The 27668-nt window shown below is 46.9% G+C and overlaps 1 protein-coding gene across 1 annotated transcript; it reads left to right on the top strand.

Moving 5' to 3' along the window:
- Positions 1-408: 408 nt before the first annotated feature.
- Mrnip (MRN complex interacting protein) lies at positions 409-27629 on the top strand. Its single transcript, XM_052195635.1, has 7 exons — positions 409-533; positions 2087-2146; positions 8833-8921; positions 21362-21437; positions 24335-24492; positions 25043-25127; positions 27026-27629. The coding sequence occupies exons 1-7, from the start codon at positions 468-470 to the stop codon at positions 27521-27523; spliced, it is 1032 nt and encodes a 343-aa protein (XP_052051595.1). The 5' UTR covers positions 409-467; the 3' UTR covers positions 27524-27629.
- The last annotated feature ends 39 nt before the right edge of the window (positions 27630-27668 follow it).

Below are 27668 nucleotides of genomic sequence, written 5' to 3'. Positions count from 1 at the left end.
TTCCTGCTTCCGCCTTGTAAAAACTGAGATTACAGTCAAACGACAACTTTAATTCAAAACAAAACAAAACGAAGATGATTATAATGTCTGGCATGCATAGATGTAGAAAAGCACCGTCCCTGTTCAGAGTCAGAGAGCCAAAGCGATGGACCAGTGTGCCCAAACGCGTAGGAACACCAGCTCGGTTTTTTGTTGTTGTTTTGTTTTGTTTTTTGTTTTGTTTTGTTTGGCAAGAGATGGGGGGCGGGGTTGGGAGGCCGGAGGAGTGAGCAGTGACCACAGAGACCGTTAGCTAGAGCGGCTCAAAAGCTTGCAGGGGCGGGGCCGACGCGGCCAAAGAAGAGCTGAGAGAGGCACCAGGGCATGCGAGGTGGTGCTGGGCCTAGAGGGGCCGGAACCGTCTCCGGGTGGGCGGAGCCTGGGCGGGAGCGCAGAGCGCGAGTTCGCGGCGGGAGACTGAGGCCTGAATGGCGCCGGCTCAGCAGTCTCGGGTTCTACGGTGCTGCAGCTGCCACATCTTTCAGGCGCATCAGGTGGGGTGGGCGTCTGCCTCACCCGCTTTCTTTGCAGGATGGTGGGCGAGATATGGCAGGCCGCGTCTCATATGGCCATGGGAAATGACAGTGACGAAGCTGAAGGCTGTGCTTCCTTGAGGTCACTTCACAACATGCCTCTGGCCATTTTGTTTGTGTTTGTTGTCGCTGCTGAGGTTCTGCTCAGAGCTGTGGGCGCGTTCTTCCACTGAGCCCGATGTGTATCTTTAGTTTTTGTTTTTGTTTTTTGCATGGTCGTTGTAGAATCCACGGTAGTTGTTTCTTCTGAGGCGGCTTCCATTAGATTCTAGCAAAATGGTCAGGATCATGCCCATCATTACACTCAGTGTCTCTTCTCAGTTTTATTACAGTGAATGGAGAGCTTTAAAAGCCCTAGGGTTGGGATGCTTGCCTAACATTCATACAGCCTAAAAAATGGGCTAGGCATGGCAATAAACGACTGAAGGTCGGAGGGCTTGGCGAGTTTGAGGCCAACCAGGAATACTAAGAGACCCTGTCTCAAAACAAACGAAACTGAATGATGTGTAAGCAGTTGGAACTCCGTTTTGACATTTCCCTGGGTGAGCCCGGATGTCACTTAGTGCCTCTGCCTGCAGCTTTATCTGGGGCTAGCACAACCCATAAATGGTTAAACGGGATAGTGGTTGGTGTTTGAGAGACTTCCTTTCATATGTCAAGCTCTGGATCCTCCTGCCTCAACCTTATTAAGGAACTTCAAAGACGAATCCCCAACCGGCCACAGAAGTCTCTGGAGCTTTAAGAATCAGCCCAGATTTCTTTGTATAGTTACTTCATGACATTTCTTCAAGGAACTTTTGTATCTTTATATTAAAAAAAAATTATTTTACGTGTATGAGTGTTTGCCTGCATGTATGACTGCACCCCATGCAACATGGTACCCACAGAAGCCAGAAGAAGGTCTCAGATCTCCTGGAATTAGAGTTACAGACAGTTGTGAGCTGCCACATCGGTGCCAGAAGAACAGCCAGTTCTCTTAACCGATGAACCATATCCCCAATATACTAGCTGCCACAGAGACATGTCTCCAGCTCTGGAATTCCTGCCCCCCTCTGTGTGTGTGTGTGTGTGTGTGATATGCGTGCTTGTATGCAGATGAGCACATAGAGGCCAGAAGGGAGCATTAGTTATGCTCTGTCATTCCTTATTTCTCTGGAACAGGGTCTCTCATTGAATCTGGAGCTCAACTGGCTGCCAGCAATCCCTATTGATCCCATTTCTACCTCCTGTAAACACAGGCTTCCCTGTCTATGTTCACTTTTTCACATGGCTACTGAGATCTGACCTCAGGCCCTCATGCTTTCTCAGCAAATAACTTTTACCCACTGAAATAACTCCAACTGGATGTCATTTCATACAAATGGACAGCCTTCCCAGCACCCACCTATTAAGTAGTACATTCCTTCCTCACCTGAAATGCTACCTTCAGGGCTGGAGGCGGGGCGGACGGTTAGAGCTAAGTTATTTCTGACATAGGAGTTGTTTGAACTATAATTTCCAATATTTCATTGTAGGTGAAAAAGAGTCTCAAATGGACATGCAAGGCTTGTGGAGAGAAGCAGTCTTTTGTGCGGGTAAGTACTGCCGAACAAGTCAACTTCTCGACAGCCAGAATCCTTTCTCTCACAGTTCATACTGGAGAGCTCCAGCACCCTGAGTTCCTTCCTCCTGGACCATCAGTGGGTGGAGCAGTGCCTGCACAGCGTCTGCCCTTCACCCCTTTGTTCAGCAAGTGCTTCTCCAGTGCCTTCTGCATGCCAGCCACAGGGAGACAATAGGGAGCAGGAACATTGTAAGTGTTGGGCTTACAAATGTGCTTCTGTGGAAGGAGAAATAATTCTCTTGTGCATACACACATGTACATATGTCATTGAAAATGAGACAGGTATCTTGAAAACGCAGTGGCGTGTGAGAAGAGAGCAGGAGTGCTGGAGAGCTTGGTTTGGAACACTTACTGCTCCTGCAGAGGACCAGGGCTTGTTTCTCAGCATCCGCTCACACCGGGCAGCTCACACCCTCTGTAGTCACAGAATGTCAAACCTAACTAGGAGTGGACAGCAGTGTGGCGGTGGAGGCAGAGGTGAGGGGTGTAGGAGGGGCAGCAGTGTGGAGGCAGAGGTGAGGGGTGTAGGAAGGGGCAGCCTCAGAAGTAGAGGCGCATGGGAGCACTTGGCTTTCATGTGGCTAGAAGCACATTTCTTCAAATCTCTACATACTGACTGACCTGAGAAGGCACGCGTTGCCCAAGTCCCGCCCTTTCTTGGGTCCTTCTCTTGCCTGCTCCTCCCTTGTACTGCATTCCTCACTCCCACTGTCCCCTCCTGCAGCCTTGGAGACTTTCTGACCTTGAAACAAATCTTCTTCTCTTAGGAACCTGCCCTCACCAGGCTGGTGGTGGCACACGCCTTTACTCCCAGCACTTGGGAGGCAGAGGCAGGTGGAGTTCGAGGCCAGCCTGGTCTACAGAGTGAGTTCCAGGACAGCCAGGGCTATACAGAGAAACCTTGTCTCAACACCCCCCCCCCCAAATTATTAAAAAAAAAAGAACCTGTGCTTATTATTGGGGCTCAACTCAGTTTCCTAGTGGTGTTCATGTGGGTATTATCCAGCCCACACTGAGAGTGCCATGGGAATAAAAGCTTTCCTTGTTTTAGGTACCAATGGGCCTTCGATGCCCAGGACACTACCCTGTCCACAGGGAGTGTTCAACATCAGCTTCTATTAATGAGTGGATAGATAACCAGGCCCACATTGATGACATGTGGGCCTGTCATTGATTGTCATTTTTATTGTGATTTACAACTCTGTATAAAAGTTTACATTTACTTTTTCTTCAGTGCTGGGGTTGAACCCAGGGCCTCATGCATGCTAGACTAACACTCTGCCACAAAGCTATATGTAGAGGAGTTTTAATCCAGCAACATCCAAAGACCTTTAAAGTCTCTGTGATCTGGCCAGAATGCAGACATGCTTTTAGTACACAACATTAATCCCAAACAGTGAAAGTAAAGTTGATTTGTAGACAGAAGCCTCTGTGTTTGAACGTGATATCTAATTTTAAGGCAAAGTGATGAATCAGAGAAAGATTTGACAGAACAGGATCTGCCCAACTCTCCCAAGAACAGAGAGGAGAGAGGCAGGGTAAGAGGGAGCAGCACAGAGGGAGAAGGAGAGGGCGCTTTCACTGCAGCAGTTGTACAGAGACAGGCTGCAGAGAGAACAAGCTAGACGGAGATGAAGACAGCACAAGACAGAATGACAAGGAGCCGGAAGATTAGAACAGATTGTGAAAGTTATTATCAGGCCAAGCAAAGTAATTCAGTCACGCTGAGAGAAGCCAGTTTGAATCAGTCAGCTTGGAGAGGTGTTTGACCCAGAACAGCTGAGGTCAGCCAGCCAGCCGGAGATCAGGAAGGACAAGGCAGGGGAGCTTATTCAGCAGGAAGTCTCAGAGGCTGAAAGCATTCTAGGCATTGACTAGACTGGATGGATGCTAGCAGCTCCCAGGGCTAAGCAGATAGAGGCAGTAAGCCTCATATAAATACTACAGAAGGATGAACGTTACATTGACAGCTAGATCTCCTGCAGTGTTCACTTTGACCACTTTGTTCACTTGACCAACTGTGTACTGTTTCCTTAGGACCGAGTCCTAAGTCTGCATTACTGTTTTAAAGGTTATCTTTCCAGGAAGTGTCACTTAGTTGAAGTGACAGGCAGGGACACTGGGAGCTGAGGATGTAAGAGTGTTCGTCTAGAATACAGGAGGCCCGAGCACAGTCTCCACACAGTTGAGAAACTGGATGTGGAGGTGTATCCCTGCCGTCCCTGCACTTAGAAGGCAGAGACCGGAAGGCAAGCATTCAAGGTGGAGGGGCAGCCGAGGTGGTGCTGCAGTCGAGAGCACTTGCTTTTCTTACAGAGAACCTGGGTTTGATTCCCAGTACCCGCATGGTGGATTACACTCATTCATAACTGCAATCCCAGGGACCTAATGCCTCCTTCTGACCTCTGAGAGCACCAACGACATATGTAGTGCATAGATCCACATGCAGACAAAACACTCACATGTAAAAGACAATGAATACGTTTAATTTTAGGGGAAAAACTGTTCAAGACCATTCCCAGCTACATAGAAAGTTTCAGGTTAGCCTGGTATGCATGAGACCTTGTTTCAATAAAAGGGAAAATTTTTCTTGTTGTTATTCTTTTAATGATTAGATCTTTGTGAGTTTGAGGCCAGCCTGGACTACTGAATGAATTCCAGACAGACAGCAAGCCCTCTTGAAAAACAAAAAGAATGCCAGCAAGGTGATGCGTGTCAGGAAAAGCAGAACTTTGCCCTGAGTCTCTGAACAGTGGCTCTAATTGAGAATCCAGCTAGACACAATGACATATGCCTGCCATCCTGCATTCAGGACACTAAAGCACATGTATAAGTTCAAGACCTACTGTTGATACTCACTGTGCACCCCCCACCCCACCTCCAAAAAAGCCTGGCATCCCCCTGTCCCCAGCTCTCAGGGTGTCTGTTGGCCTTTCCTGTTTCTTCCCTTCAGCACACAGGATCACGCCCTACAGGGGTCCACAGAACCACACCCTCAGTCCGGTGGGCTAGCCAGTTCCAATCACAGAGTCCTGGGAGAAGCAATGTGATTAACACATATTCATTTCCGTGCCAGTCAGCTGAGACTCCCGAGATAGGAGCTGCCTCAGCTGGGCAGATCTGAGTGCTCATGTAATGACTGCTACTGCGTGCTTCTTGAGTTCTTCAGGAAGACAGGCTTCACCTGTGGTGCCTGTGGAGTGGTGCTTGCCTATGATTGTTAGGCATCTTAACCTCAAGTTGTTTCTGTCCCTCTAGAGAAGACACTGAGGTATGTGGGAGGAGCTGCTGGCATTCTATTATTCCTTAAAGCTTATCCAGCTGCCTCTAGCCAAAGCAGCAAGAACACTGGGGAGCAGCTCCCAGGAGGCTTCTAGGGCCAGGCCAGAAGTAGCTGACATTGCAATAGAAAGCTAGTGTCAGACCCTCACCTACCTCAGGCCAGAGAATGAAGTCTGGTTGCGTCTCCACAGAAGGAGACCCTTGCCGTCACCCTTGACTCATTTCCATTTCCGTTCTTCTGCAGCAGCGCTTTCACATTCTGCTTTCAGGTAGATCCAGGGCGTGGCCTCATCTAACCTTGCTGGCTGAGGCGGCCTCCTCCCTATACTGTCTGCGTAGCTTCCTGACCCACCCCAAGATGACTATTTCTGTCATCAGATCTCTTCCCAGCACTGCAATCACAGGGATCCTCTGAAAACTTCGTCTCAGAAAGGACATGGGGCACACAGCTGCATTCTGGTGCTCAGGAGGTGGAGAAAAGAGGGTCACCCTCGGCCAGGGGAAGGTCAAAGCCAGCCTAAAATATATGAGTCTGTTTCAAAAAAGAAAAAGAGACAAAGAAAATGTGCTGGGTTGTGTCATTGCTCTGTTCAGAACTCTCCAGATGGCATAAATTTCTTTATTGTGAAGGGGAGTGCAGACTAAAAATATGGAGTCTCTGGTTCAAATGGCAGGGGAAGAAACCACTACAGGCAGAGACTTTGTATGGTTTTTCTTTCCTGAAGGAATGGATTAATGGAAAATGAACCAAGCACGTGCTACATGTGTTTCACCCCTGAACTAGCACTCAGTCCTTCTCTTTAATGTATTTTCTTCCAAAGGCAACAATTTTTTAAAAAAGATTTATTCATTTTATATACACTGTAGCTGTCTTCAGACACACCAGAAGAGGGCATCAGATCCCACTACAGATGGTCATGAGCCATCATGTGGTTGCTGGGAAATGAACTCAGGAACTACTCTGAAAGAACAGTCAGTGACATGACCGCTGACCCATCTCTCCAGCCCCCAGGGCAACACTTCATATCACTTGTTGCAGGATATTTGGTCACACTGTGAACTCCAAGATTGTGTTATAGAAAAAAAAAACAAACTGTTTCTAAAGTTGATCTGGGAGTCGGGCTGTAATCCCAGCACTTGGGAGGCAGAGGCAGGTGGATTTCTGAGTTCGAGGCCAGCCTGGTCTACAGAGCAAGTTCCAGGACAGCCAGGGCTACACAGAGAAACCCTGTCTGGGAGGTTGGGAGGGGGGGGACCCTGTCTCGAAAAAAACCAAATCCAAAAAAAAAAAAAAAACTAAAGGTGATCTGGCTAAGTCCTTAACACTGACCTTTAAAACTGGAATACAGACACGCCCTTAGCACGCACCTTATCCCAAACAATGAAGGTAAAGTTAGCTTGTAGAAGGAAACACCTGTGTTTGAAAATGATGTCTAATTGATTGGCAGACAAAGGGACAAATCAGAGAAAAAATTTGACAGAATAGGATCTGCCCAACTCTCACAAGGACAGAGGGGAAAGGGAAGCTACTTGAGAGCAGTGTAGAGAGCAAGAGGGGAAGGCAGTTTTACATGGGGAGTGTTTCAGAGACAGACTGAAGAGAGAACAAGCTAGACACAGGTAAACGCAGGATGAGCCAGAGAGTGAAAGGGAGCCAGATTAGAGCAGATTACTAGAGTTACTTTGAGGTCAGCCATTCAGGAAAAACTGAGAGAAGCCAGTTTGAATCCATCAGCCTGGAGAGGAGTTTGAGCCAGAACAGCTGAGTTGAACCAGCCAGCCAGAGTTCAGAAGGAACTAGAAAGGGAGAGCTTATTCAGCAGTAAGTCTCAGAGGCTGAGAACATTCTAGGCCTAGATTAAATTGTACGGAGGCTAGAAACTTCCAGGACTAGCCCTAGATTAGCAGACAGTAAGCTTCAGAGACAACAATTATATTAGGCACATAAAAGTTAAATTCACAGTGAATACCATGAATTTTGCTGTTTGCCTTTCTATTGTGCAGTGCCAATTTGAAACACAAATGAGAACACTTAGTACACATCATCAAAATTACACAATTCATCATTCACAACTCATCAGTGCCTGAATAGTGGGCCGGTGAAATAGATTAAAATCAGCTGTTTGGGTTTTTTCTTTCTTTTTTTTCTTTTTTAAATTTGGTTTTGTTTGAGACTACATAGCCTCCTACATACTCCAGGCCACCCTCAGACCTACATCAGGCCTCCTATCTCTGGTTCTGAGGGTGGAGTTAAGATCATGTCTGCCGTGTTCTGTTTGCACTCAGCCATTTTTACCTCCTTGCCTGATGTCCTGCGCTGCAGTGCCGCCCACCTTGCAGTGTGGACATCACACACAAAATGCACTTGGCCACGCTGGGCTCTCATACAGTCGGTGCTCACGCTGTCCTGCCTCGGCTTCCCAAGTAACGGGGGCTTACAGACACATGGTATCACCTTTCTTGTACTGTTTTGTTATTGTTGTTGTTGTTGTTGTTGTTTAGACACGGGGTCTCTCTACATATCCTTGGCTGTCCTGGATCTCACAGATCCACATGCCTCTGCCTCCCAAATGGTGGTTTTAGAGGTTGTACCCCAAATCCCAGATCTTCTAGCATAGTTTAAACCACCTCTAAGTGACTTGTAATAGCTTACTGTGTGTGTTGTGTACAGTGCTATGCTACATTGTTTGGGGAATAATGACAAACAAGCAAATGCACAGTCCTTCCTCCTGAGGTCTTTCCATCTTCAGTTGCTTGGATTACAGTGCTTGGCTGAGTTTGACTCTCGTAAATTCTGCATGGTAGAATGGGATGGTCAGAAAGACCTGAACTACCATTCCAGAGCCATTTGTTTATAAATCTCTCCAGGACACAGGGTTTCTCTGTGTAGCCCTGGCTGTCCAGGAACTCCCTCTCTGTAGACCAAGCTGTCCTCAGACTTAGGGAACCACATGCCTCTGCCTCCAGAGTTCTGGGATTAAAGGTGTGCGCTCCCCCCAACCCCTGCTACCACCTGAATAGACCTGTGTATTCCTTTTATTTATTTATTTATTTATTTATTTATTTATTTTGGGGGTTTTTTTTTTTTGGATTTGTGGTTTTTTGGTTTTTTGGGGTTTTTTTGTTTTTTTTTTTTAAGACAGGGTTTCTGTGTATAGCCCTGGCTGTCCTGGAGCTCACTCTGTAGACCAGGCTGGCCTCAAACTCAGAAATCCGCCTGCCTCTGCCTCCCAGAGTGCTGGGATTACAGGCGTGCGCCAGCCCCCCCCCCACCCCCGGCTGACCTGTGTATTCTTAACACCGCCTCAAGCTTTGTGATATCATCCTAATATTTCTCACCATTCTGTCACCTTAAAAATATTTTTTTCTTCTCAGGCTTACGGTGAAGGCTCTGGTGCTGACTGTAGACGCCATGTCCAAAAGCTAAATCTGCTGCAAGGACAAGTGTCAGAACTGTCCCTCAGGTACAGCATTGTCAAAGAAACAGAGAATTTTTACCTTGTTTGCATGTTGATTAGGGGATGGGAGTTTGCATCCTTAAACGTCCATGTGCGGCAACATTACAGGTCAAACACCCTGAGCAGTGCTCTCAATGAAAATAACTTAAGAGTTTTTACTGGATAGAAGCTTTATATGTATTATTTATTTCTATCCTGTCTGTGTGTGTGTATGTGCAAATCAGAGGACAACTTTGTGAGTCTGATTTTTCCTTTGTGTAGGCACCTGACTTGTGTGGTAAATGCTTTGTCTGCTGAGTCATCTCACTAGCCTTTGGCTGTAATAGTTTACATGTAAACCTGGCTAGCAAGAAAATATGGACCCTTAAGAGGTCAAAAATGAAGTGAAAGTCAAAGTCCACAGAAGCGCCTAGGCTGCGAGGGGCTGGGAACTGTACCTGAGCTAACAGGTGGCTGTCTGAGGAGCACAAGAACAGCAGACAGAGGCCTGAACTGTATTGGATTCAGCAGGGGACTGCCCTACTTGTATTTAGAGATAGAGTCTCATCTTGTGGTCCTCTGTGTGGGTATAATGCTTCTACTTGCTTTATTGAGACTGACCTCAAAGGCTAGCTCCTTTTTCCTCTGCCTGTGGACAGAGAGACAGAAGTGTGCCACTTGGCCTTTCCCTGAGGACTTCATAGACAGCCGAGTGCCCAATGGCTTATGTCCTATTATACAGTGAGCCACAAAGACTCCTATGCTTGCCCTCTGTTGACCTTGACGTGTCTGAAGAAATTCCTCTCCAAGACTGACACACAGGGAAGCCTTCCCATGAGCCTATATTCTTACCTTGAAGAGCCTCGTGCTTAGAGTTTATTTCCACAAAAAGATCAAGGAGCAAATGTGCAGACCCTGAAGTCTGCTGAGTGCTGGTGTGTGAGCATGTGCAGCCGTCGGAGGAGTGAGACCCACGGAGCTGAAAATTGTGTGCTATGTGCTTCCTGAACTCAGCCACAAATACGGCAGAGCAGGCAGGGCTAGGACTCTGAGACTTAGGAGATGGCCAAGAGGAGCTGCGGTGGGGGCATCTTTAATCCCCCTTGAGTGTTTGCAGCAGGCTGCAGGTGCTGGGTCTCATCCGGGATTGTCCTTGGGGTCCACAGAGGTCATGAGAACCTTCTCAGGAAAAGCAAACAAGTGAGTAAGCCAGGCAAGACAGGGTGGTAAAGGGAACAACCCTGCCTGCCAGGGAGTCTCTTCTGGTATTCCTAACACCCTGACTCAGGAAGCAGAGTTCAAGGCCAGTCTACAAAACTAGCGGGGGGGGGGGGGGGGGGGGTGGGGGGGGGGGAGGGAGGGAACCAACTGGAAGCTAGGTATGATATGGGTGCCTAGAGTCCCAGCACTGAGGAGATGGAGACTGGAGGATCATAAATTTAAGGTCATCCTTGACTGTGTAGTGAGTTCAGAGCTAACCTGAACTCTGTGAGACCCTGTCTCAGAATAAACCACCAATATAGATAGTTGTATGGTTGAGGTCTAGAAGGCTCACAAAGGCTGGAGTTAGAATGTGCCGCCCTCCTGGTACATGCGTGAGTTCTCATCGCCTCCCAAGGCCTCCTCTCTTTGGTCATCCCAGGAGCTCTCTGAACCCAGCTTTTTGGGTTTTTATGTAGATAGACATGATTGCTGATAAGGTGGCAGGAAAGCCCGGAACAGCCTGTTGGCTCTGACATTCTTGGCCTTTGTGTAGCATTCCTTCTCCCCATGCATGGGGACATGACCCTAAGAGGCTATGATGACCTATTAGATAAGGGTAGGACAAAGAATTTATTGATAAGTCCACGACCAGAAAGACAAGCCAAGATTCGAGTTTCTGTGACTCACCTTGGGAAAGGGAAATTCTGGTTTGGTCTATAGGAAATGACAGTGGTCCTGGAAACATAAGACACATCTCTACAACATATTTCCCTCCTTCACCACCACCACCTAACTAGAGCCCTGAGTTCTCTCAGAGACCTCTCTACTCAGGTGAAGAAAGGATTCTTTCTTATTTTTGTTTTTTGTTTGCTTTTTGTTTTTTTTGTTTGTTTGTTTGTTTGGGGTTTTTTTGGTTTGTTTTTTTTGTTTTGTTTTGTTTTGTTTTGTTTTGGTTTGGTTTTTTCAAGGCAGAGTTTCTCTATATAGCCCTGGCTGTGGTGGAGCTCAGAAAATCTGCCTGCCTCTGCCTCCCAGAGTGCTAGGATTACAGGTGTGCGCCACCACGCCTAGCTGGTTTTTGTTTTTTTGAGACAGGATCTTTCTCAAGCCCTGACTGTCCTTGAACTCACTATGTAGACCAGGATGGCTTTGAATTCATAGAGTTCACCTGCCTCTACTGCCAAGTGTTGGGATTAAAGGCTTGTGCCACCATGCCCATTGAAGCTGAGATTCTTGACCTTGACTCAGAAATACTCTCAGGACAACTCAGGATGAAGTTTTTGGATTTTTTTTTCTAAGTTTTAGCCAGGTGGTAGCTTACACTTTAATTCCAGTCCTAGGAAGACAGAAGTAGTTGCATCTCTGTGAGTTTGACGCCTCCTGGTCTACAAAGTGAGTTCTGGGACAGCCTTTTTCGGCATTCCCCCCTCTGCTCTCCCTCCAATAGAACCATAGGTCAAAGGGGTTGAAGAAATCCTAGCTGTGCTAGGCCACAGGGGCTGTTTGTTTGTTTGAATAGTCTCTCTGTAGAACCCTGGCTAGGCTGGAACTCACAAAGATTGGCCTCTGCATCTGTGGTGTCTAGTAAAAGGTTAGAACAACATGTCAGCCTTAGGCATGTGTTTACTGTAGACAAAGTTCATACTCTTGTTTGTAAGAGTCACAGAAAGTTACAGATTTACAACCTGTAACTTTACAGGAAACGAGTAAACTCCAAGGTACACTTTGGCCTTAAGATTTTTGTTCATTTTGCTTTGTTTTTGTTGTTGTTTTGGTTTAGTTTGGGGTTTTTTGTTTGTTTGTTTTGTTTTTGTTTTTGAGACAGGCTGTCACTGTATGGCCCTAAGTAGCTTGAAATTCACCAAGTAGACCAGGCTAGTCTCAAGCTCAGAGTTCCCCTGCACCCTGAGATTAAAGACATGGACCACCACACCTTGCAACATTCTAGTGTGAAATTTCTATAAAATTGAATGTTGTATTTATACAGGCAATATCCAGTGAATTTTGTTAGTTATCTCTAACTCCTTAAGTCTCCGCTGTTGAGATCATTCAGCCAGACTTGGATGAGGGCTTCCTTCTCTTTTATCATTCCCTCCCGTAATGTTCTCTTTCTTTCTTGATATGTGAAACTGCATTTGGAAGTTCGGTGGTGTAGGAGGCAAAAGAATTTACCAAAGGCAAAAATAGACAAAGAGAGTATTTACTGCAATACACTGAGGTAGAAGGTTCGTTTCCGGGTGGAATCATGGGACTGAAAGGGAGCTGAAAGGTCTTTATAGCAGTTGAGAGGACAATTGTGTGTGAGAGCTCTCTACGCAGATGGACAGGCAGGTGTTTTGTTATTTTACCAAGTAGTAAATTTTACTGTAGAAGAGGTCAGGCTCCAGGTATTCCTATAAATTCCATGGGTCAGTAAGGATCAACCTTCAGATGACCATGACTGTCTTGTTAAAAGTGGGAATTTTACTTTTGCTTTTGGCCTTCTGTGTCTGTATTTCCTTCCTGACAGATGAACAAGGTCATACAGATCAGGCTTCTGGGTCTCCACAGAGGAGTGGGCTGGAGAAGCCGCTTAGCTTTGCTGACGCATCCAAGGGTCCCAAGATCTTAGGGTGTAGACACTGGAGAGGCATTTTGCAGAGAAAGAGTAGCTATCCTAAGACTAGAGTATGACATCATTTGGAGACCTAGAGGCTCTGTGTCAAGAGACAGGCGTCGATGGTGACACTGATTGTTAATGTCTCTGTGACAGTAGCATCTAGAGCTTGATGATACGAAAAATTCCAGAAGTTTGAAGCAAGGTCCAAACCACAAAGCAGAATTACAAACTAAAAAAGGCGGTGGTGACACAGGCCTCTAGTCCCAGCACTTGAGAGGCAGGCACTCTCAGAGTTCCAGGACAGCCAGGGCTACACGGGGAAACCCTGTCTCAAAAAACGCAAACAAAAAAGACAGTGGAGCCAAAATAACCCAAATGCAGGCAGCAGAGTTACCCGAGGTTTCCTAGCAGAGTTATCCAAGGTATTGTTGGATTTTTCAAAAACCAAATATGGCTAGGTGTTGAAAGGGTCAGGGACTGAAAATATAGAACACAATAAGAAGTCCTATGAGAGGGCAGGCGGGATGACTCAGGAGGTAAGGCCGTGTGAACTTGGGGACTTCTCACACCTGAAGCCACATAGAGGTCAAAGGAGAGAGCCAGTCCCACAGACTTGTCTGCTGGTTCCATGTCATCATCCTCCTCACATCATGTACACATAATTTTTTTAAAAATTAAAACATTTTTAAAAGAAATCTTGATAGAGGAGAAAGAAAGACAAACCATAGCCATGTCTATTCAAACCATGGGAAACCAGCAGTGAAGGAGGAAGAGACCCAGAGTGAAGGGGAGGCCCATGCAGCGGGGAGCAGAAGGCAAGAGCCTGCTCTTCACAGGGAGCAGAGGATGGAGGGTGTAGCGTATGTTCCTGTCGGCCCCTGTGATGCGGGAGAGAATGGAGACAGGAGACACATGCCAATGTGATCAGTAAATGTGTTCTGGGCCAGGGATGCCCAAGAGCTTCTGCAGCGCCCGAGGCTCACAGGAGAGGCCAAGTAAGTGTGGGTGTCTAAGATGAGGAGACAGGCCCAGCTGTGTGGAGGCTTCTTTTGGTTGATTGGTTTTGATTTTGGATGTTTTAAAATAGAAGAAGCCCAGAGTTGGATTATTTCTACAGAGGCAGACATTTTGATTCTGATGGACAAATAAGACAAATAAACATCTTTTTTTTTTTTTTTTTTTTTTTTTGGTTTTTTTCGAGACAGGGTTTCTCTGTGTAGCCCTGGCTGTCCTGAAATTCACTCTGTAGACCAGGCTGGCCTCAAACTCAGAAATCCGCCTACCTCTGCCTCCCAGAGTGCTGGGATTACAGGCGTGTGACACCACTGCCCGGCTCAAATAAACATCTTGAAAGCACTTATGGCAGCCAAGAAGGATTTGCCTGGTGGAACACAGTGAGGGTAAGCAAAGCACAGTCCGGATGCCTCCCAGGGGCTGGAGAGCTAGAGCGCTGCAGTTAGGAGCTCTGACTGCTCCCACAGAGGACCTGTTCATTCCCAGCTCCCACATCAGATGGCTCACAACCATCGTTAGTAACTCCACTCCAGGGGGATCCAAGCATCCACAGGCGCCAGCACTCACAGGCGCGTACCCTTCCCCAACACACATGTAAGGAAAAATAAAAATAAATCTTAAAAGAAAACCCATTTAGATAATCATAGAATCCAGAGCTGTGGCTCTTGGTCTGCACACCCGAGGTTGCCCTTTCCGGTTTAAAATGGACTGGAGCCTGTCACCTGATTCTTTCTGTCTCCTGTCTTTAGAAGTACCAGGTCAAGCGGGGGGGTGGTGGCGCACGCCTGTAATCCCAGCACTCTGGGAGGCAGAGGCAGGGGGATTTCTGAGTTTGAGGCCAGCCTGGTCTACAGAGTGAGTTCCAGGACAGCCAGGAATACACCGAAAAAACCTGTCTTGAAAAACCAAAAGAAAAAAAAAAAAAAAGGAAGTACCAGGTCTCCTGGCTCAACCTGGTCAGGCTGAGAGTCCTGGACACAAGATAGAAGAATCTGACTTTATAAAATTGAGTTGTCTTATTTTGGAGTTATACTTTCCTTTTTGGCTTTTAAGACCAGGTAGATGCCAGAAATTAATCTTTTTTTTTAATTTTAATTTAAACAACAACAACAAAAAAAAAAGATTTATTAGGACCGGGAGAGATAGCTCTGCAGTTAATAGCACTGTCTGCCCTTTCAAAGGACCTGAGTTCAGTTCCCAGTATCCACATGGCAGCTCACAGCTGTCTGTAACTCCAGTTCCAGGGAACACTCTTACACACACATACATGCAGGCACAGCACCAATGCACATAAAATAAAAAGAAATAAATCCCTTTAAAACATTCAAAAAATTTAAAAAAGATTTATTTGTTTTTGTGTGCATTTGTTGTTGATGCTCTGCCTGTGCGTATGTCTGTGTAGAGGTGCTAGGGCCCCTGGGCCTGGAGCTGCAGACTGTTGTGAGCTGCCGTGCGGGTGCGGGCCAAGCTGGAGTCTCCAGAAGCAACGGCACTTGGACTGTGCTGTCTCTCCAGCCCCTTCTCGTTTGTTTGTTTGTTTGTTTGTTTGTTTGATTGATTGATTGACAAAGTATAAACTGTGTAATGTTGGCTGGCCTAAAATGCAGGCTGGCCTGAATTTACAAAGACCACCGGCTTCTGCCTCCCGAGTTCTGGGATTAAAGGTGTGTGCCTCCACTGTTTCTGAATACTTAAAACAAAAACAAAAAGCTGAAAGTCAAATATCATAGGGATTTGAGTAGTTAATGTTTCCTTTTCCCATTATGTCAACTGTTGGGAAGGGGTGGGGTCTTACTGCTCGTGTGGCTTTTCCTGAAGTACAGGTTACATCCCCTCCTCCCCCCAGTAACTCACTGAAGGATGAATACTGCTTAGAGCCCCACCTCACATGTCTCCATGGCTTCTCTGAAGAGGACAGGTGACTTACTGGTCTTGTGGGGCTGCTTTAGGGGTGGGCCTGTTGTCCCCTGAGCCCTGGCTGGTCTCAGAGAGGGCACTCCCACACTGCCCATCCCCTTCTGGCTCTTTGATCCCTGCCGGCTCAGGCCTCCACCCGGGACAGTATAACCAATCTTGAAGAAGGAATGGACTTTAGTTAAACTTGTGTAACATTTAGTTAAAACATAGAGAGAAAACAAGTTTGAAAACAAAATTTGATTTTCTTAACTCATTTTTTTTTTTTGAATTTGGTTTTTTTTTGAGACAGGGTTTCTCTGTGTAGCCCTGGCTGTCCTGGAACTCACTCTGTAGACCTCGAACTCAGAAATTCGCCTGCCTCTGCCTCCCAGAGTGCTAGGATTACAGGCGTGTGCCACCACCGCCTGGCCTTAACTCATTTTTAAGTTAAAAGCCTGACAGACTTTTTTGATAAAACATAAAATCTGGGCCTTCAAGATGGCTCAGTGAATAAAGGTGCTCGCCACAAGCCTGACGGTCTGAGTTCAGTCCCAGCGTTCACACGGCAGAGGAGAGGACAGACTCCAGGAGCTGTCCTGGGGCTTCCATGGGAAAAAAAATCATAAAACGTTTATGCCTTAACTATCACCAGAAGCAGATGATTATTTTAGTAGAATTTTATTGATAATGTTAAAGCACCTGGACTTTAGTCTGGATTGTATCTCTGTGTCACTAAGACTTGACCTGGGCAGTTTACTTGGTTGTTCATCTTTTCATTTAATGATATATTTATTTTTATTTTAAGTGTGCTGCTGTTTGCCCGTGTATCTGTATGTCAGATTCCCTGGAACAATAATTACAGACAGCTGCGAGCTGTCATGTGGGTGCTGGGAATTGAACCCCGGTCCTTTGAAAGAGCAGCCAGTGCTCTTAACCACTGAGCCATCTCTCTAGCCCCCTTTAAGGGTCAACTTCCACAAAGTTTCTATGGTATGGCTAAGTGTTTGTTCTTATTGTTCTTTCTGCATTCTGAAAAACAGTTATCTTCTTTTACTAAGCAAAATTCCTACACCCCCACCCCCACCCCCGACAGGGTTTCTCTGTATAGGCCTAGCTGTCCTGAAACTCACTCTGTAGACCAGGCTGGCCTCGAACTCAGAAATCCGCCTGCCTCTGCCTCCCAGAGTGCTGGGATTACAGGCATGCACTACCACTGCCCAGCTGAAAATCCTTCTTTAATCCCCAAATTACTTTCATGCTTGCATGCTGTATGCTGTTTTCTCTTATTTACTGGTCTTTGTTTAGTTTCTTCCTTGATGTACTAAAATACTTCATGTTTGAAGATCTAGTTAGGAGACAAAGCAATATAATATATAAACTTACCAGTATGCTTAAAGAACTGGGTGGTCTAAATGTGTATGGCATTATGTAATAATTGAAGGTCATCTGTTTGCACACCGTTCGTGACTAGGGTAGATCCTAGGCAGACTTAACTGTTGTCATTTGGAATGTAAAAAAAAAATTATAAAATTTTTTTTCTCCTTGGTTGCACAAAAGTTCAAGAATTACAGAATGTTACATTCCAGCAAAAGCCAGCCAAGATGACAAAAGGCCCACACTGAATGACCTTCAGTCATGAAATTATCTTAGGAGAAAAGTCAGAAGAAGGCAGAACACAGCGAGCCAAAGAAAAGCTTTGTAAACATTAACCCTGTGTCAATATTTGGAGTCACAAAGGCATCATCAGTTCTGGAGAACTGGGAGACAGTAAATGGTGGCTCTTGCTGGGAGTCCAGTAACAGCAGGCAGGACCAAGAGCACTTGTATTTTTACAGAATTTTCTTCTTACGAGGAAGCTAGTTAGTGGTGATGAAGGACCCATGAGGCCGTGAGCCTGAGAGCCAGGGCTTTCTTGAGATTTAAGATGCTGCTGTGTAGTCCTCTAGACTGTACTGCTGTCTGCTTCTCCCTTAGTAGTCCCATTGCTCTGCCAGAATGGTTATCTTTTTCTTTACAAAACAAGAAAACATGTCATAACATTTATTTGTGTGGTCACCAAAGAGTGATGACCAGGGCCCACCAAACAGGAAGTATGATTGCCTTTAGTTATGCCCACAGCACACATATGTGGAGGTCAGGGGATAGCTTGCAGGAACTTTCTCTCCTTCCACACTGTAGAGCCTGGGCATCAAACTCAGGTTGTCAGGCTTGGCAGCAGGTGCCTTGGCCTCTGAGCCAGCTCACCAGGCTTGTACCGTTTTTAGCAGGAATTAAGACAACTTTACCAGAGAGAGGGAGCTGGGCCTTGGCAGTCACCAGAAGGGAAAGACAGTGTATTATTGAGTGTCTGAGTAGGTATGACTATTTGGGGCACTTGGCTTTTTCCAGAAATGCTTCTGTTTTATCTGCTTATATCCCAAACATACAGCAAGCTAAGTTTTCATATTTTTCAAAAATAATTGAGCATCTGGCAGTTCTCTCAAGGCCCCACCATGAGTCCCAGAAATATTGGGTACAGAGATTACATAGGGCTGCACAGGGCACCAGCAGAGAAGGGGAGGTCGATCCAGGAGAGCCTTCATGCCAGAGGAAAGGAAACTGAGGATACCACGGCAGTGGAGGTCCAGGAGTATAGATCCCAGGGCTGTGTTAGAGGGAACAGGGGTGCGAGACGACATGGACCCTATGAAGGGGCAGCCACACTTCATCCTTAGAGTCCTGTGTTCCCTTAGCTGTGGCACCCCACAGAGTACCCCTATACACTCATGAAAGAAAAACTTGGGTTCACTTTGTAGGCATCCATTATTCTAGAGTCAGAATATTCAGGCTCAACTGACCTCACAGCGAGACTCATAGCCTAAAACTTGGCCACAGATCAGTCGCAAAAGGACGAGTTGTAGAGAAACAAAAGCCTGGTCATGTGTGTGACTGTCAAGTCAGGAGGGGAGCAGGGGGCCTGCATTGCCTTAGATCCTGCTTCCTCCCACTCAGGAAAACAATGGTGGCAAATACCAGAGAGAGGAAGACAGGGAGGAGAGGGTGTGAGGCGATTCTCAGAGGATGAGAGTAACCCTACCCACATGGCCAACAGCTTGTGGGGTCCTTTTCCAGTGCTATTTAGGCGTTAGCTTCCAGATGTTTTTATTAGACATATGTCATTAGGGGTCAGGCTTCCAATGATTGGGACCTGACTGATGAACTCTCTACATTTTAATCTTGCCTCAAGAATATGAGCCAATGAGCAAGGGATAAAAAATAAAAAAGCAAGTAAATCAATCAGTGCCACAGGAGATTAATGCAGCTGCAGAGACTAAGGGGCCATAACCTAGTGGTCTTGTGTAACATGGGAAAGGCCCTCAGTGTAGTCCTGAGTACTGTGTGTGTGTATGTGTATGTGTGTAACAGGGAAATTCTGTCTGTGGGAAATCCTATAAGACTACCAAACCCAGCATACAAAGTAAAATTGTGTTATCTATGTGAATTCAGTGGACACTTAGGAGAATGATTTGTTTTTTCTTTGTTGGTTTTTCGAGACAGGGTTTCTCTGTGTGGCCCTGGCTGTCCTGGAACTCACTCTGTAGACTAGGCTGGTCTACTCATAAATTCTCCTGCTTCTGCCTCCCAAGTGCTGGGATTAAAGGGGTGCGCCACCACTGCCCAGCAAGAAAGATTTTTTTAGACCAAGTACCAGGACCAGTGAGATGGTTCAGTGTTACGGTAAAGGCATCCATCAGACAACCTAAGCCTCGAGCCCTGGGACCCACACAGGAGGAAGGAATGTGCAAACCCTGGAAGTTGTCTTTCGACCGCCCTCATTTCTTTCACACTGGCATGTGTACACACATACATACATAGATAACTGTAAAATACTTCAAATAAGAAACAGAACTACAGCTTCAACTCTGGGAATGTAGTTTCGGGTTGAGCACTTGCCTACTATGCAGGACGAAAGTTTTCTTCATTCCCAACACTGGGGGGGGAAAAAACCTTTTTTCTTTCTAAAACTGATCCTGAGATTTATGATTTACATAACAATGCAAAGGACAGAAAATCACCAAAATAAATTTTATAGAAGGAAGTCGGAAGTCTTCTCCAGTCTGGTTTCAAGATGTATTATAATGTGTCCGGTGCTGGGGACAGGGTGGGTTGTCTTGGTGAAAGCCATACTTCAGCTCCTGTAGCAGACAAGCTGGGGCCATGCTCAGAGCCTAGGTCCATCCCTCACAGATTCAAAAGAAAAACTGAGAGACCAGAAAGCTAATAAAGGAAACCGAGTTTATTACAACTTCGACCTTGCCAAACTGGAAAGAGAAACAAATAAACAAACAAACAAAAACAATCCTAATTTCTCCATTTTTTTTTGTTATGACAGAAAAGATAAAACAAAGGGCAGGACATGTGTGGTTTTAGTCAAGGAACTGAGGAGGGTAGCTCTTTCTTTGCTGAACACATTCTCTGTGTGGATAGTTTTTTCCAGTTACATCAGTAGGCAAATGGCTAACTTTTAAAACCACAGTAGACATTGACAAGAAAATCTCCTTTCATGGATTTAGCTGTTCCCAATAAAGATTCTCCCAAGCAGATTAACGAGTCCCCTTGGGTGAGGCTTCTTTCCAAGTTAAAAGAACAAAGAACAAGGGGACATGATTCAATCAGATGTCTTACACAGCTGAAAAAGTAAGATGGCTAACCGACAGCCAGCAGCCAGCCGCTGAGGAAGGAGGAGGGTCTGGGGAGGTCTGAGCACAGGAGGACCTGTGCTGGCAGTGCTGGCACAGGAGCGGAGCTCAGGTCTCCTGGCACATGCCCTTAACCAGGCAGGACACACGGAGACAAAATCTCCAGAGCCACCTTCTCCCGAGTTTCAGTAGTACACAACAGTTATCAAGTATAGTTATCAAGTTACAACAACCACAGGGCCAAGTTTGGTGGCAATGACACTAATCCCAGCACTGGGGAGGCAGAGTCAAAAGGATCTCTGTGAGTCTGAGGCCAGCCTGGTCTACATAATGAGTTCCAGGATAGCCAGAGGTACATAGTGAGACCCGATATCAAAAACCACCACCACAGAGCAAAAAAAACTCAGCTAGGTTTATTAAGTATAAATGTTATATCCCAATTAGTTAATATAAAAAAACTTAAAGTAAAGTGCTTTAAATTTTATTTAGATCTATTTTGTGTGTTTGAGTGTTGTTGTTTGTATGTGCACTAGGTGTGTGCCTAGTGCCTGCAGAGCTCAGAAGGCATCACACCCTGGAACTTGAATCATAGATGCTTATGAGCCATCTGTGGACACTGGGAATTGAGCCCAAGTCTCTACAAAAGCAGCAATGCTCTTCACCACTGAGCCTTCTCTCCAGGAAAAGTAGAGTTTTATTTCCTACTTATTTGTATGTAAAATTTCTTTTTAAAATTTGCCTATGAGCCAGGTGGTGGTGGCATAAGCCTTTAATCACAGAACCTGGGATGCAGAGGCAGGCAGAGATCTCTGTGAGGTGACACGGCTAGACTCTAACCTATAGTACTTGTACTTAGCTGTTTTACCCGGCTGTCCTACCCCTCAGTCACACGGAGTAAGCACTCTGCCCACACCTCCTAAAATGCTGAGAAGTGAGCGCCTCCCCGTGAGGAAGGAATGTCTGTGATGCCCCAGGCCAGCCCTAGCCTTGCCTGCTCTAGTACTGGCTTGCTTCCCCTTCCCCACCCCACATCTTGTTGTGGTCTCACGGGGTCATATTTGCCCTCTTCCCTGAAGGTCTGTGGAGGAAGCTGTAAGAGCCAGTGAAGAGGAAAATGCAGGCCCGCAGCAGGCTGAGGAAGGGAGTCAGCAGGTAAGCTAATGCCACTGTCCCACCCTGCCCCCTGCTAAGACCTGCTGTGAGGGTTCCACTCTAGTATTGCCCAAGGACAAATTACGAAGCATTTAAGCAGGAGGTGGTGGTGCACGCCTGTAACCCCAGCACTCTGGGAGGCAGAGGCAGGCGGATTTCTGAGTTCGAGGCCAGCCTGGTCTACAGAGTGAGTTCCAGGACAGCCAGGCCTATACAGAGAAACCCTGTCTCGAAAAAAACCAAATTAAAAAAAAAAAAAAAAACCCAAAAAACAAGGCATTTAAAGATCTTAGTTGGCTTTATGTGCCTGTTAGAATCAGGCAGGATCTCCAGCCCATAAAACAGAACGAGCACCCAGTGAGCCAAGTAGACGCTTGATGGACTAGAAGGGTGAAGAGGAAGAAACTGAACAAAGAGTAACCTGACACCTCAGGTCAGTTGTAAGTTGGCAGGGAAACAGAACCCAGGGCTCAGTTCAGCCTCCTCTGGAACTAAGCATCATCTCAGAGAGCCGCTTCATTCTGTGTCTGTAGACACAGGCCTATGGAGGCACTGAGCCACCATCCCTCCTGCTTCTCAGGAATTCAGTTCCAAGTTAGTGATAGAGTTCTGAGCTAGCACACGTGACTCAATTTTTTACTTGAGTCTGGTGTGTTGGGATCTTCTGCAGAAGCTTAGCCCAAAACTGTAAGTATTAAGGGTATTCCTTCGTCACCTGTTTGTCTGTCTGCCCAAGGCTGAGGAATCAGTGCCCAACAACAAAAGTCATTGGCTCAGCGAGTGCTTAATTGATGCCTCCAAATGACAGACACTGGTGTGATGCTGCAGGAAACAATGGTGGAAGAGCCTGTCCTCTGCAAAGATGCATACCTCCTGGCCTGTCTATGACCTGGGCTGTCCTCGTGTGTTTGCAGGGCTCCCTGAATCTCAGTGCTTTCACGCTGCTGCATCTGCCCTCTTCCCCCCACGCTAGGGAAGAGGGAGCATGCCTCCCCCCTTGCCCGCAGGCCAGGCGGGCACTCCAAGAGCAGGAATGGCAAGCAGAAAGAAGGCTTACAAAATAGGTGCTCAGCCACTCAGCCTGTTGACTGGGTAGTGACTGGCTTCTTTTTTATTTTGATTTGTTTTGTGAGGTGGGGTTCCTTTGTGTAACAGCCCTGACTTTCCTGAACTCCCTTTGTTGATCAGGCTTGCCTCTAACTCTCAGAGATCTGCCTGTCTCTGTCTTCTGAATGCTGGAAGTAAAGGTGTGTGCCGCATAGTAACTGACTTGACTGACACAGTATTAAACCAGGATGCTGCACTGTGACTGCCAGTGTGGTGCATGGACCACACTGCTATGACCCTCCTCCGCTCATGACACTCACTGGCCACCTTCACTCTGCACTTAGCTTTCATAGTCTATTTTAAACAAAGGAAGTGCTTATAAGACACACAAAGCCCTTCTGACATGTGTGCATATCCATGTGTACACTTCCTGTTCAGTCTCCTCCTCCTTCTCTGTCTCTCTCTCTTTGATATAGGATTTCTCTGTATGGCCCTGGCTGTCTGAAACTTGCTCAGTAGACCAGGCTGACCTCATACTCAAACAGATCTGCCTATCTGTGAGTGCTGGGACTAAAGGTTCACGCCATCACACCTGGCCCTGTTTGGTCCTTTTACAAAGATTATTTCATGCCATTCTTACTACAAATAATACCTGGGCCTGGGGCCTGGGATGCGGCCTAGGGCAGGCCACTTGCCTGGTGTTTGTGTATTCCCAGGTTTGAGCAGCAGTGCTTACTCTCTGGAATTGTATGGTCTCCAGCAATTTAGAGTATCAACAGGTGGTGCGTGCCTTTAATCCCAGTATTCAGGAAGTAGAAGTTTGAAGCCAGCCTGGTCTACAGAGGGAGTTCCAGGACAGCCAAGGAGACACAGAAAAACCCTGTCTAGAAGAACCAAAACCAAACAAATTTAGAGTGTCTCAGTACACCAATTTGCTGTCTTTTTTTTTTTTTTTCCGGTTTTTCGAGACAGGGTTTCTCTGTATAGTCCTGGCTGTCCTGGAACTCACTCTGTAGACCAGGCTGGCCTCAAACTCAGAAATCCACCTGCCTATGCCTCCTGAGTGCTGGGATTAAAGGCATGTGCCACCACGTCCCGAGTTTTTGTTTTGTTTTGTTTTTTTCAATTTGCTGTCTTAAGCATTTGCTATTTGCAGCTCTCTTCACTGGGCCTCTGAGCATCATGGGTGAGCATGTGTTGGAGAGTGTTGACATTGGGAAGGTCTTTGACAAGTCTGTGTACAACACCAGCCTGCTAGAGCACTGGTTCTCAATGGTGGGTGGAGACACCTTTGAGGAGCAACAGCCATTTCACAGGGGTTGCATATCACATGTACTGCATATTGGATACTTATATTACACTTCATAAGAGTACCAAAATGACAGTTGTGAAATAGTAATGAAAATAATTTTATAGTTGTGGGTCACCACAACATGTGGAACTAACTGTATTAAAGGGTTGCAGCATTAGAAAGGTTGAGAACCGCCAGGCGGTGGTGGCGCACGCCTTTAATCCCAGCACTCTGGGAGGCAGAGGCAGGCGGATTTCTGAGTTTGAGGCCAGCCTGGTCTACAGAGTGAGTTCCAGGACAGCCAGGGCTACAGGGCTACACAGAGAAACCCTGTCTCAGGAAACCAAAAAAAAAGAAGGGGGCGGGGGGGGGGAGAAAGAAAGGCTGAGAACCAGTGCTGTAGAGTCTCAGGGTAGCTGTGTCCACACTTTGCTCTACTAGAAGTCCTTCCTAGTGATGAGAGACATGGGTCCTAAGAACTTTGACCTAAGCATTATGGGGTGGGCTTAGGCTGCTTTAAACTCTGTTCTGACACTTTGCCTTCTGTTCTGACACTTAGGCACTGTCTGAGCCCCTCCAGTCCCGTTGGCTGAAGTACCTGGACAAGGACTGTGAGGACCAGGAGCTGGACAGAGGAAGACCAGCTCTTAAGACACAGCTTTCAGCCAGGGCTGAGTGGCCAAGTCTATCCTGCAGTCCAGCCCAACCCAGGAAAAGGTGCCAAACGGGTCTCATCTGGCCATCCCCATGCTCACACTGACTCCTGAAGGGGCTGGGGGATGAGCAGCTCCTAGAAGTCACTAAGTGGGACTCTCATGGTGTAGGCCAGTGGGTGGGCAAATGGGCAGCAACCATCACTGCTAACAATCTAGCAGAGGGGAGCAGAAGGGTAGCTAGGCCATTGGCCTGGATGACTACAGTGCCATCCTGAGGAGGCTAAAGTACCGTGAGTTCAAGGCTAGCTGTGGAAGGGTGGCCAAACTAAGCAGTAGGCCTGATTTCCACATCTTAATAAGTTTCCAGAGAAACTTCATTGAGCTCAGGATGCTGCGTGACTCTCCTAGGGCAAAGGAAATCAAAATTACAACTTCAAGTAAGAATAATCTAACAACTACAAACCAAAGAAGAGGCCTGGCTGGACTGTTGTGAGGTGGTGTAGGAACCTGTAAGGGGTGATGCCCTTCCCCATGCCAGGCCAGATGCTCATCTCAGTTGCTTCCTGTGAGATCAGTGGGTGAGAGCTTGATGTGCTTCTTCCCCTTTCCAGGAAGTGGAATCGGAGCACAGGGCAGCCTGCACACGGCCTGCGCGTCCAAAGCGTGGACAGTGTTGAGGACAACTTGGAACACCAGGTCAGTGACCATGCAGCCAGCGCAGGATTGCCTTCGTGTCTGCACACACGTGAACACGTGTGCAGGGTTAGGGCATTAAGCCGGGCCTTGTGTGTGCTGGGCATTAACATCACTGCTAAGCTACGCTCCAAGCCCCATGGAATTTGTTTGGTTTTTGTTCTTGGAGACATGGCCTTGCCTCATTGCCTAGGCTGGCCTCAAACTTTTGGGCCCAGGTTATACTATCTTCTCTGTGCCTCATGAGCACTAAGACTACAGACATGAGACTTAGATATCTCATAGTTCTTCACAGGTGATAAGAGATTTATGTACTAAAACGTCCAACTTGTAACATGAGATCCAGGTCTTTTCTGCTTAAAGGCTAAGCATGGTTGCACATCCTTTAATCTCTGCACTTAGGAGACAGATGGGTTTCTGTGCATTCAAAGCCAGCCTAGTTTACTTAGCAAGTTCCAGGGTTCATAGTAGACACTGTTTCCTCCCATCCCCCAAATAAGGCCAATTCCTGAGCCAGGTGGAATATACCCATAATCCCAGCCCTCAGGAGGCTGAGGCAGAAAGAGCTCTGTTCAAGGCTATTCGGACATACAGCAAGACACCACCAAGATCATCATCCCATGCAGTTATCTCACAGCCAAGAAATCTCAGAGTCAACTAAGGCTGGCAAGTAAGATTTGAAGCAAGACTGATCCTGCAGAGTGGAGGAACTTTGTTAGCCTGGTCACAACAGAGGTTGCCCTGGGCTTCCATCTGTGGAAATGCACTGCTCACTCTCATGTGCCGGTGCTCAGACCTAGCGGGCGCACTAGACGGTCAGCACAGCTGAGTGTAGCTTTTGCTTTGCACAGCTATGGAAGCCCTAGCAATGAGGGTTCTTATTCTTTCACCTCTGCTCTCAGAGGTGGAAGGCCTCCCCAGCCCAGCCTCATGCATGCTGAGAAGGGCACAATGCCCAGAGTTTAAATTTTGATGTTTCATGGCCTACCTAGTGACCTCTGTAGGTATAGTCCCATTGTATTGATTCCAAATCAGTTACAGATCTGAATCAAGTTACAGACTTTACCATCCATGGACCACATCCTAGACCAAACACTGTAACTGAGTCAGTGTCCAGTCTCACCAATCTGCTGTTTTAGATGAACTAAGACTTTTTGTTTTTGTTTTGTTTTTTCAAAATAGGGTTTCTCTGTGTAGCCCCGACTGTCCTGGAACTCATTCTGTAGACCAGGCTGGCCTTGAACTCAGAAATCTACCTGCCTCTGCCTCCCAGGTGCTGGGATCAAAAGAGTGCACCACCACCCAGCGGAACTAAGACTTTTGAAGCATCTGAGTTGACAGCAAGTTCAGTGGCAAAGCCAACCTCAGCAGCCAGGGTCAGTTTCTTCAGCAGTATCTGGGCACTCATGGTGCAATGATCCAGTGTTACTATCAAATTCCCCTGTAAGCAGTGAAATTTCCTCTGCAATGTTGGTTTCTGAACTGGGAAATCCAGGCCTAGTGCCTTGTCACATCCCAGAGACCTCAGTGTAGCCACCTGGGCGCCTGCAACAGTCCAGCTTTAAAAGGATGTTCTGGCCCAGCTGGAGTGTGCATGTGTGAGCAGCTGCAGCTTTCCAGGTGGTCGGTGTCTAGGCCTCTTCCTGCTCACAGCTCATGAGGGCTGCTGACCTGACGCAAAGCTTCCTAAGACATGGTTCACTCAATGATAGGATGTCTTCTTTGTATGAGAAATGGTCATAGGATTTATCAGGTCAGGATAAGGCGGGGCATTTATAAATTCGATTTGCTTAACCTCACAATCCTGGTCTGAAGGGATTAGCAGTACTTATACAGAAGCAGGAGGTTAGTGCCGAGTGTCCTGCCAAGCTGAACAGAGCTCTTTCTCTGGTTACTTTCAGGACTCTACTGGACTGTTTGGGACAGAGCAGCAAGGTAACAGCCCTGCCCTCAGTACTGCGAACCATGCCCGGGAGCTCGCTTTCCCTAGGTGGAAACTACAAAGTCCTGTCATGCAAGTTAATGCCCCGTCTTCTAAATGGGCACGGTTTCTCCTGTCACCTGGAAACAGTCCACGGGTGGATGAGAAACCATCAAGTCCTCTGCAGGAGAGCACCAGGCTAGCTGGCCTAGCACAAGCCGAACAAGGGACTGTTGAGACCAAGACTCCAGGGGAAGGCCACTTCAGCAGGGCCCCTGCCACTGTCAGGCCTCCTCAGACCACTCACACCACCACCCCACAGCTGGACAGGCCTGACAGGAAGACCCAAGAGCAGCCAAGGGTCACAGGGACTCCTCAAGCAGATGGTAGGCCTTTGGCTCAAGGGACCCAAAAGGCTCCACCCTTGCAACTGCACAACCTCTTTACGACTGGAGAGGATTTTGATGATGACCTGTAACCTTCACTTTGATCCATGTTACGTGATCCCTCAATGCCTGTCCTCCATGTCACAGATAGGGGTGCTTTGGAACATATGACCCAATAATAAACATGCCTGTCAAACAGATTATTTCTCATGCTACACCAGTAAGGATCACAGGGCT

The sequence above is a fragment of the Apodemus sylvaticus genome, chromosome 10 (assembly GCF_947179515.1).
Source record: "Apodemus sylvaticus chromosome 10, mApoSyl1.1, whole genome shotgun sequence".
NCBI lineage: Eukaryota > Metazoa > Chordata > Mammalia > Rodentia > Muridae > Apodemus > Apodemus sylvaticus.
This window is presented reverse-complemented; position numbering and strand designations above follow the sequence as displayed.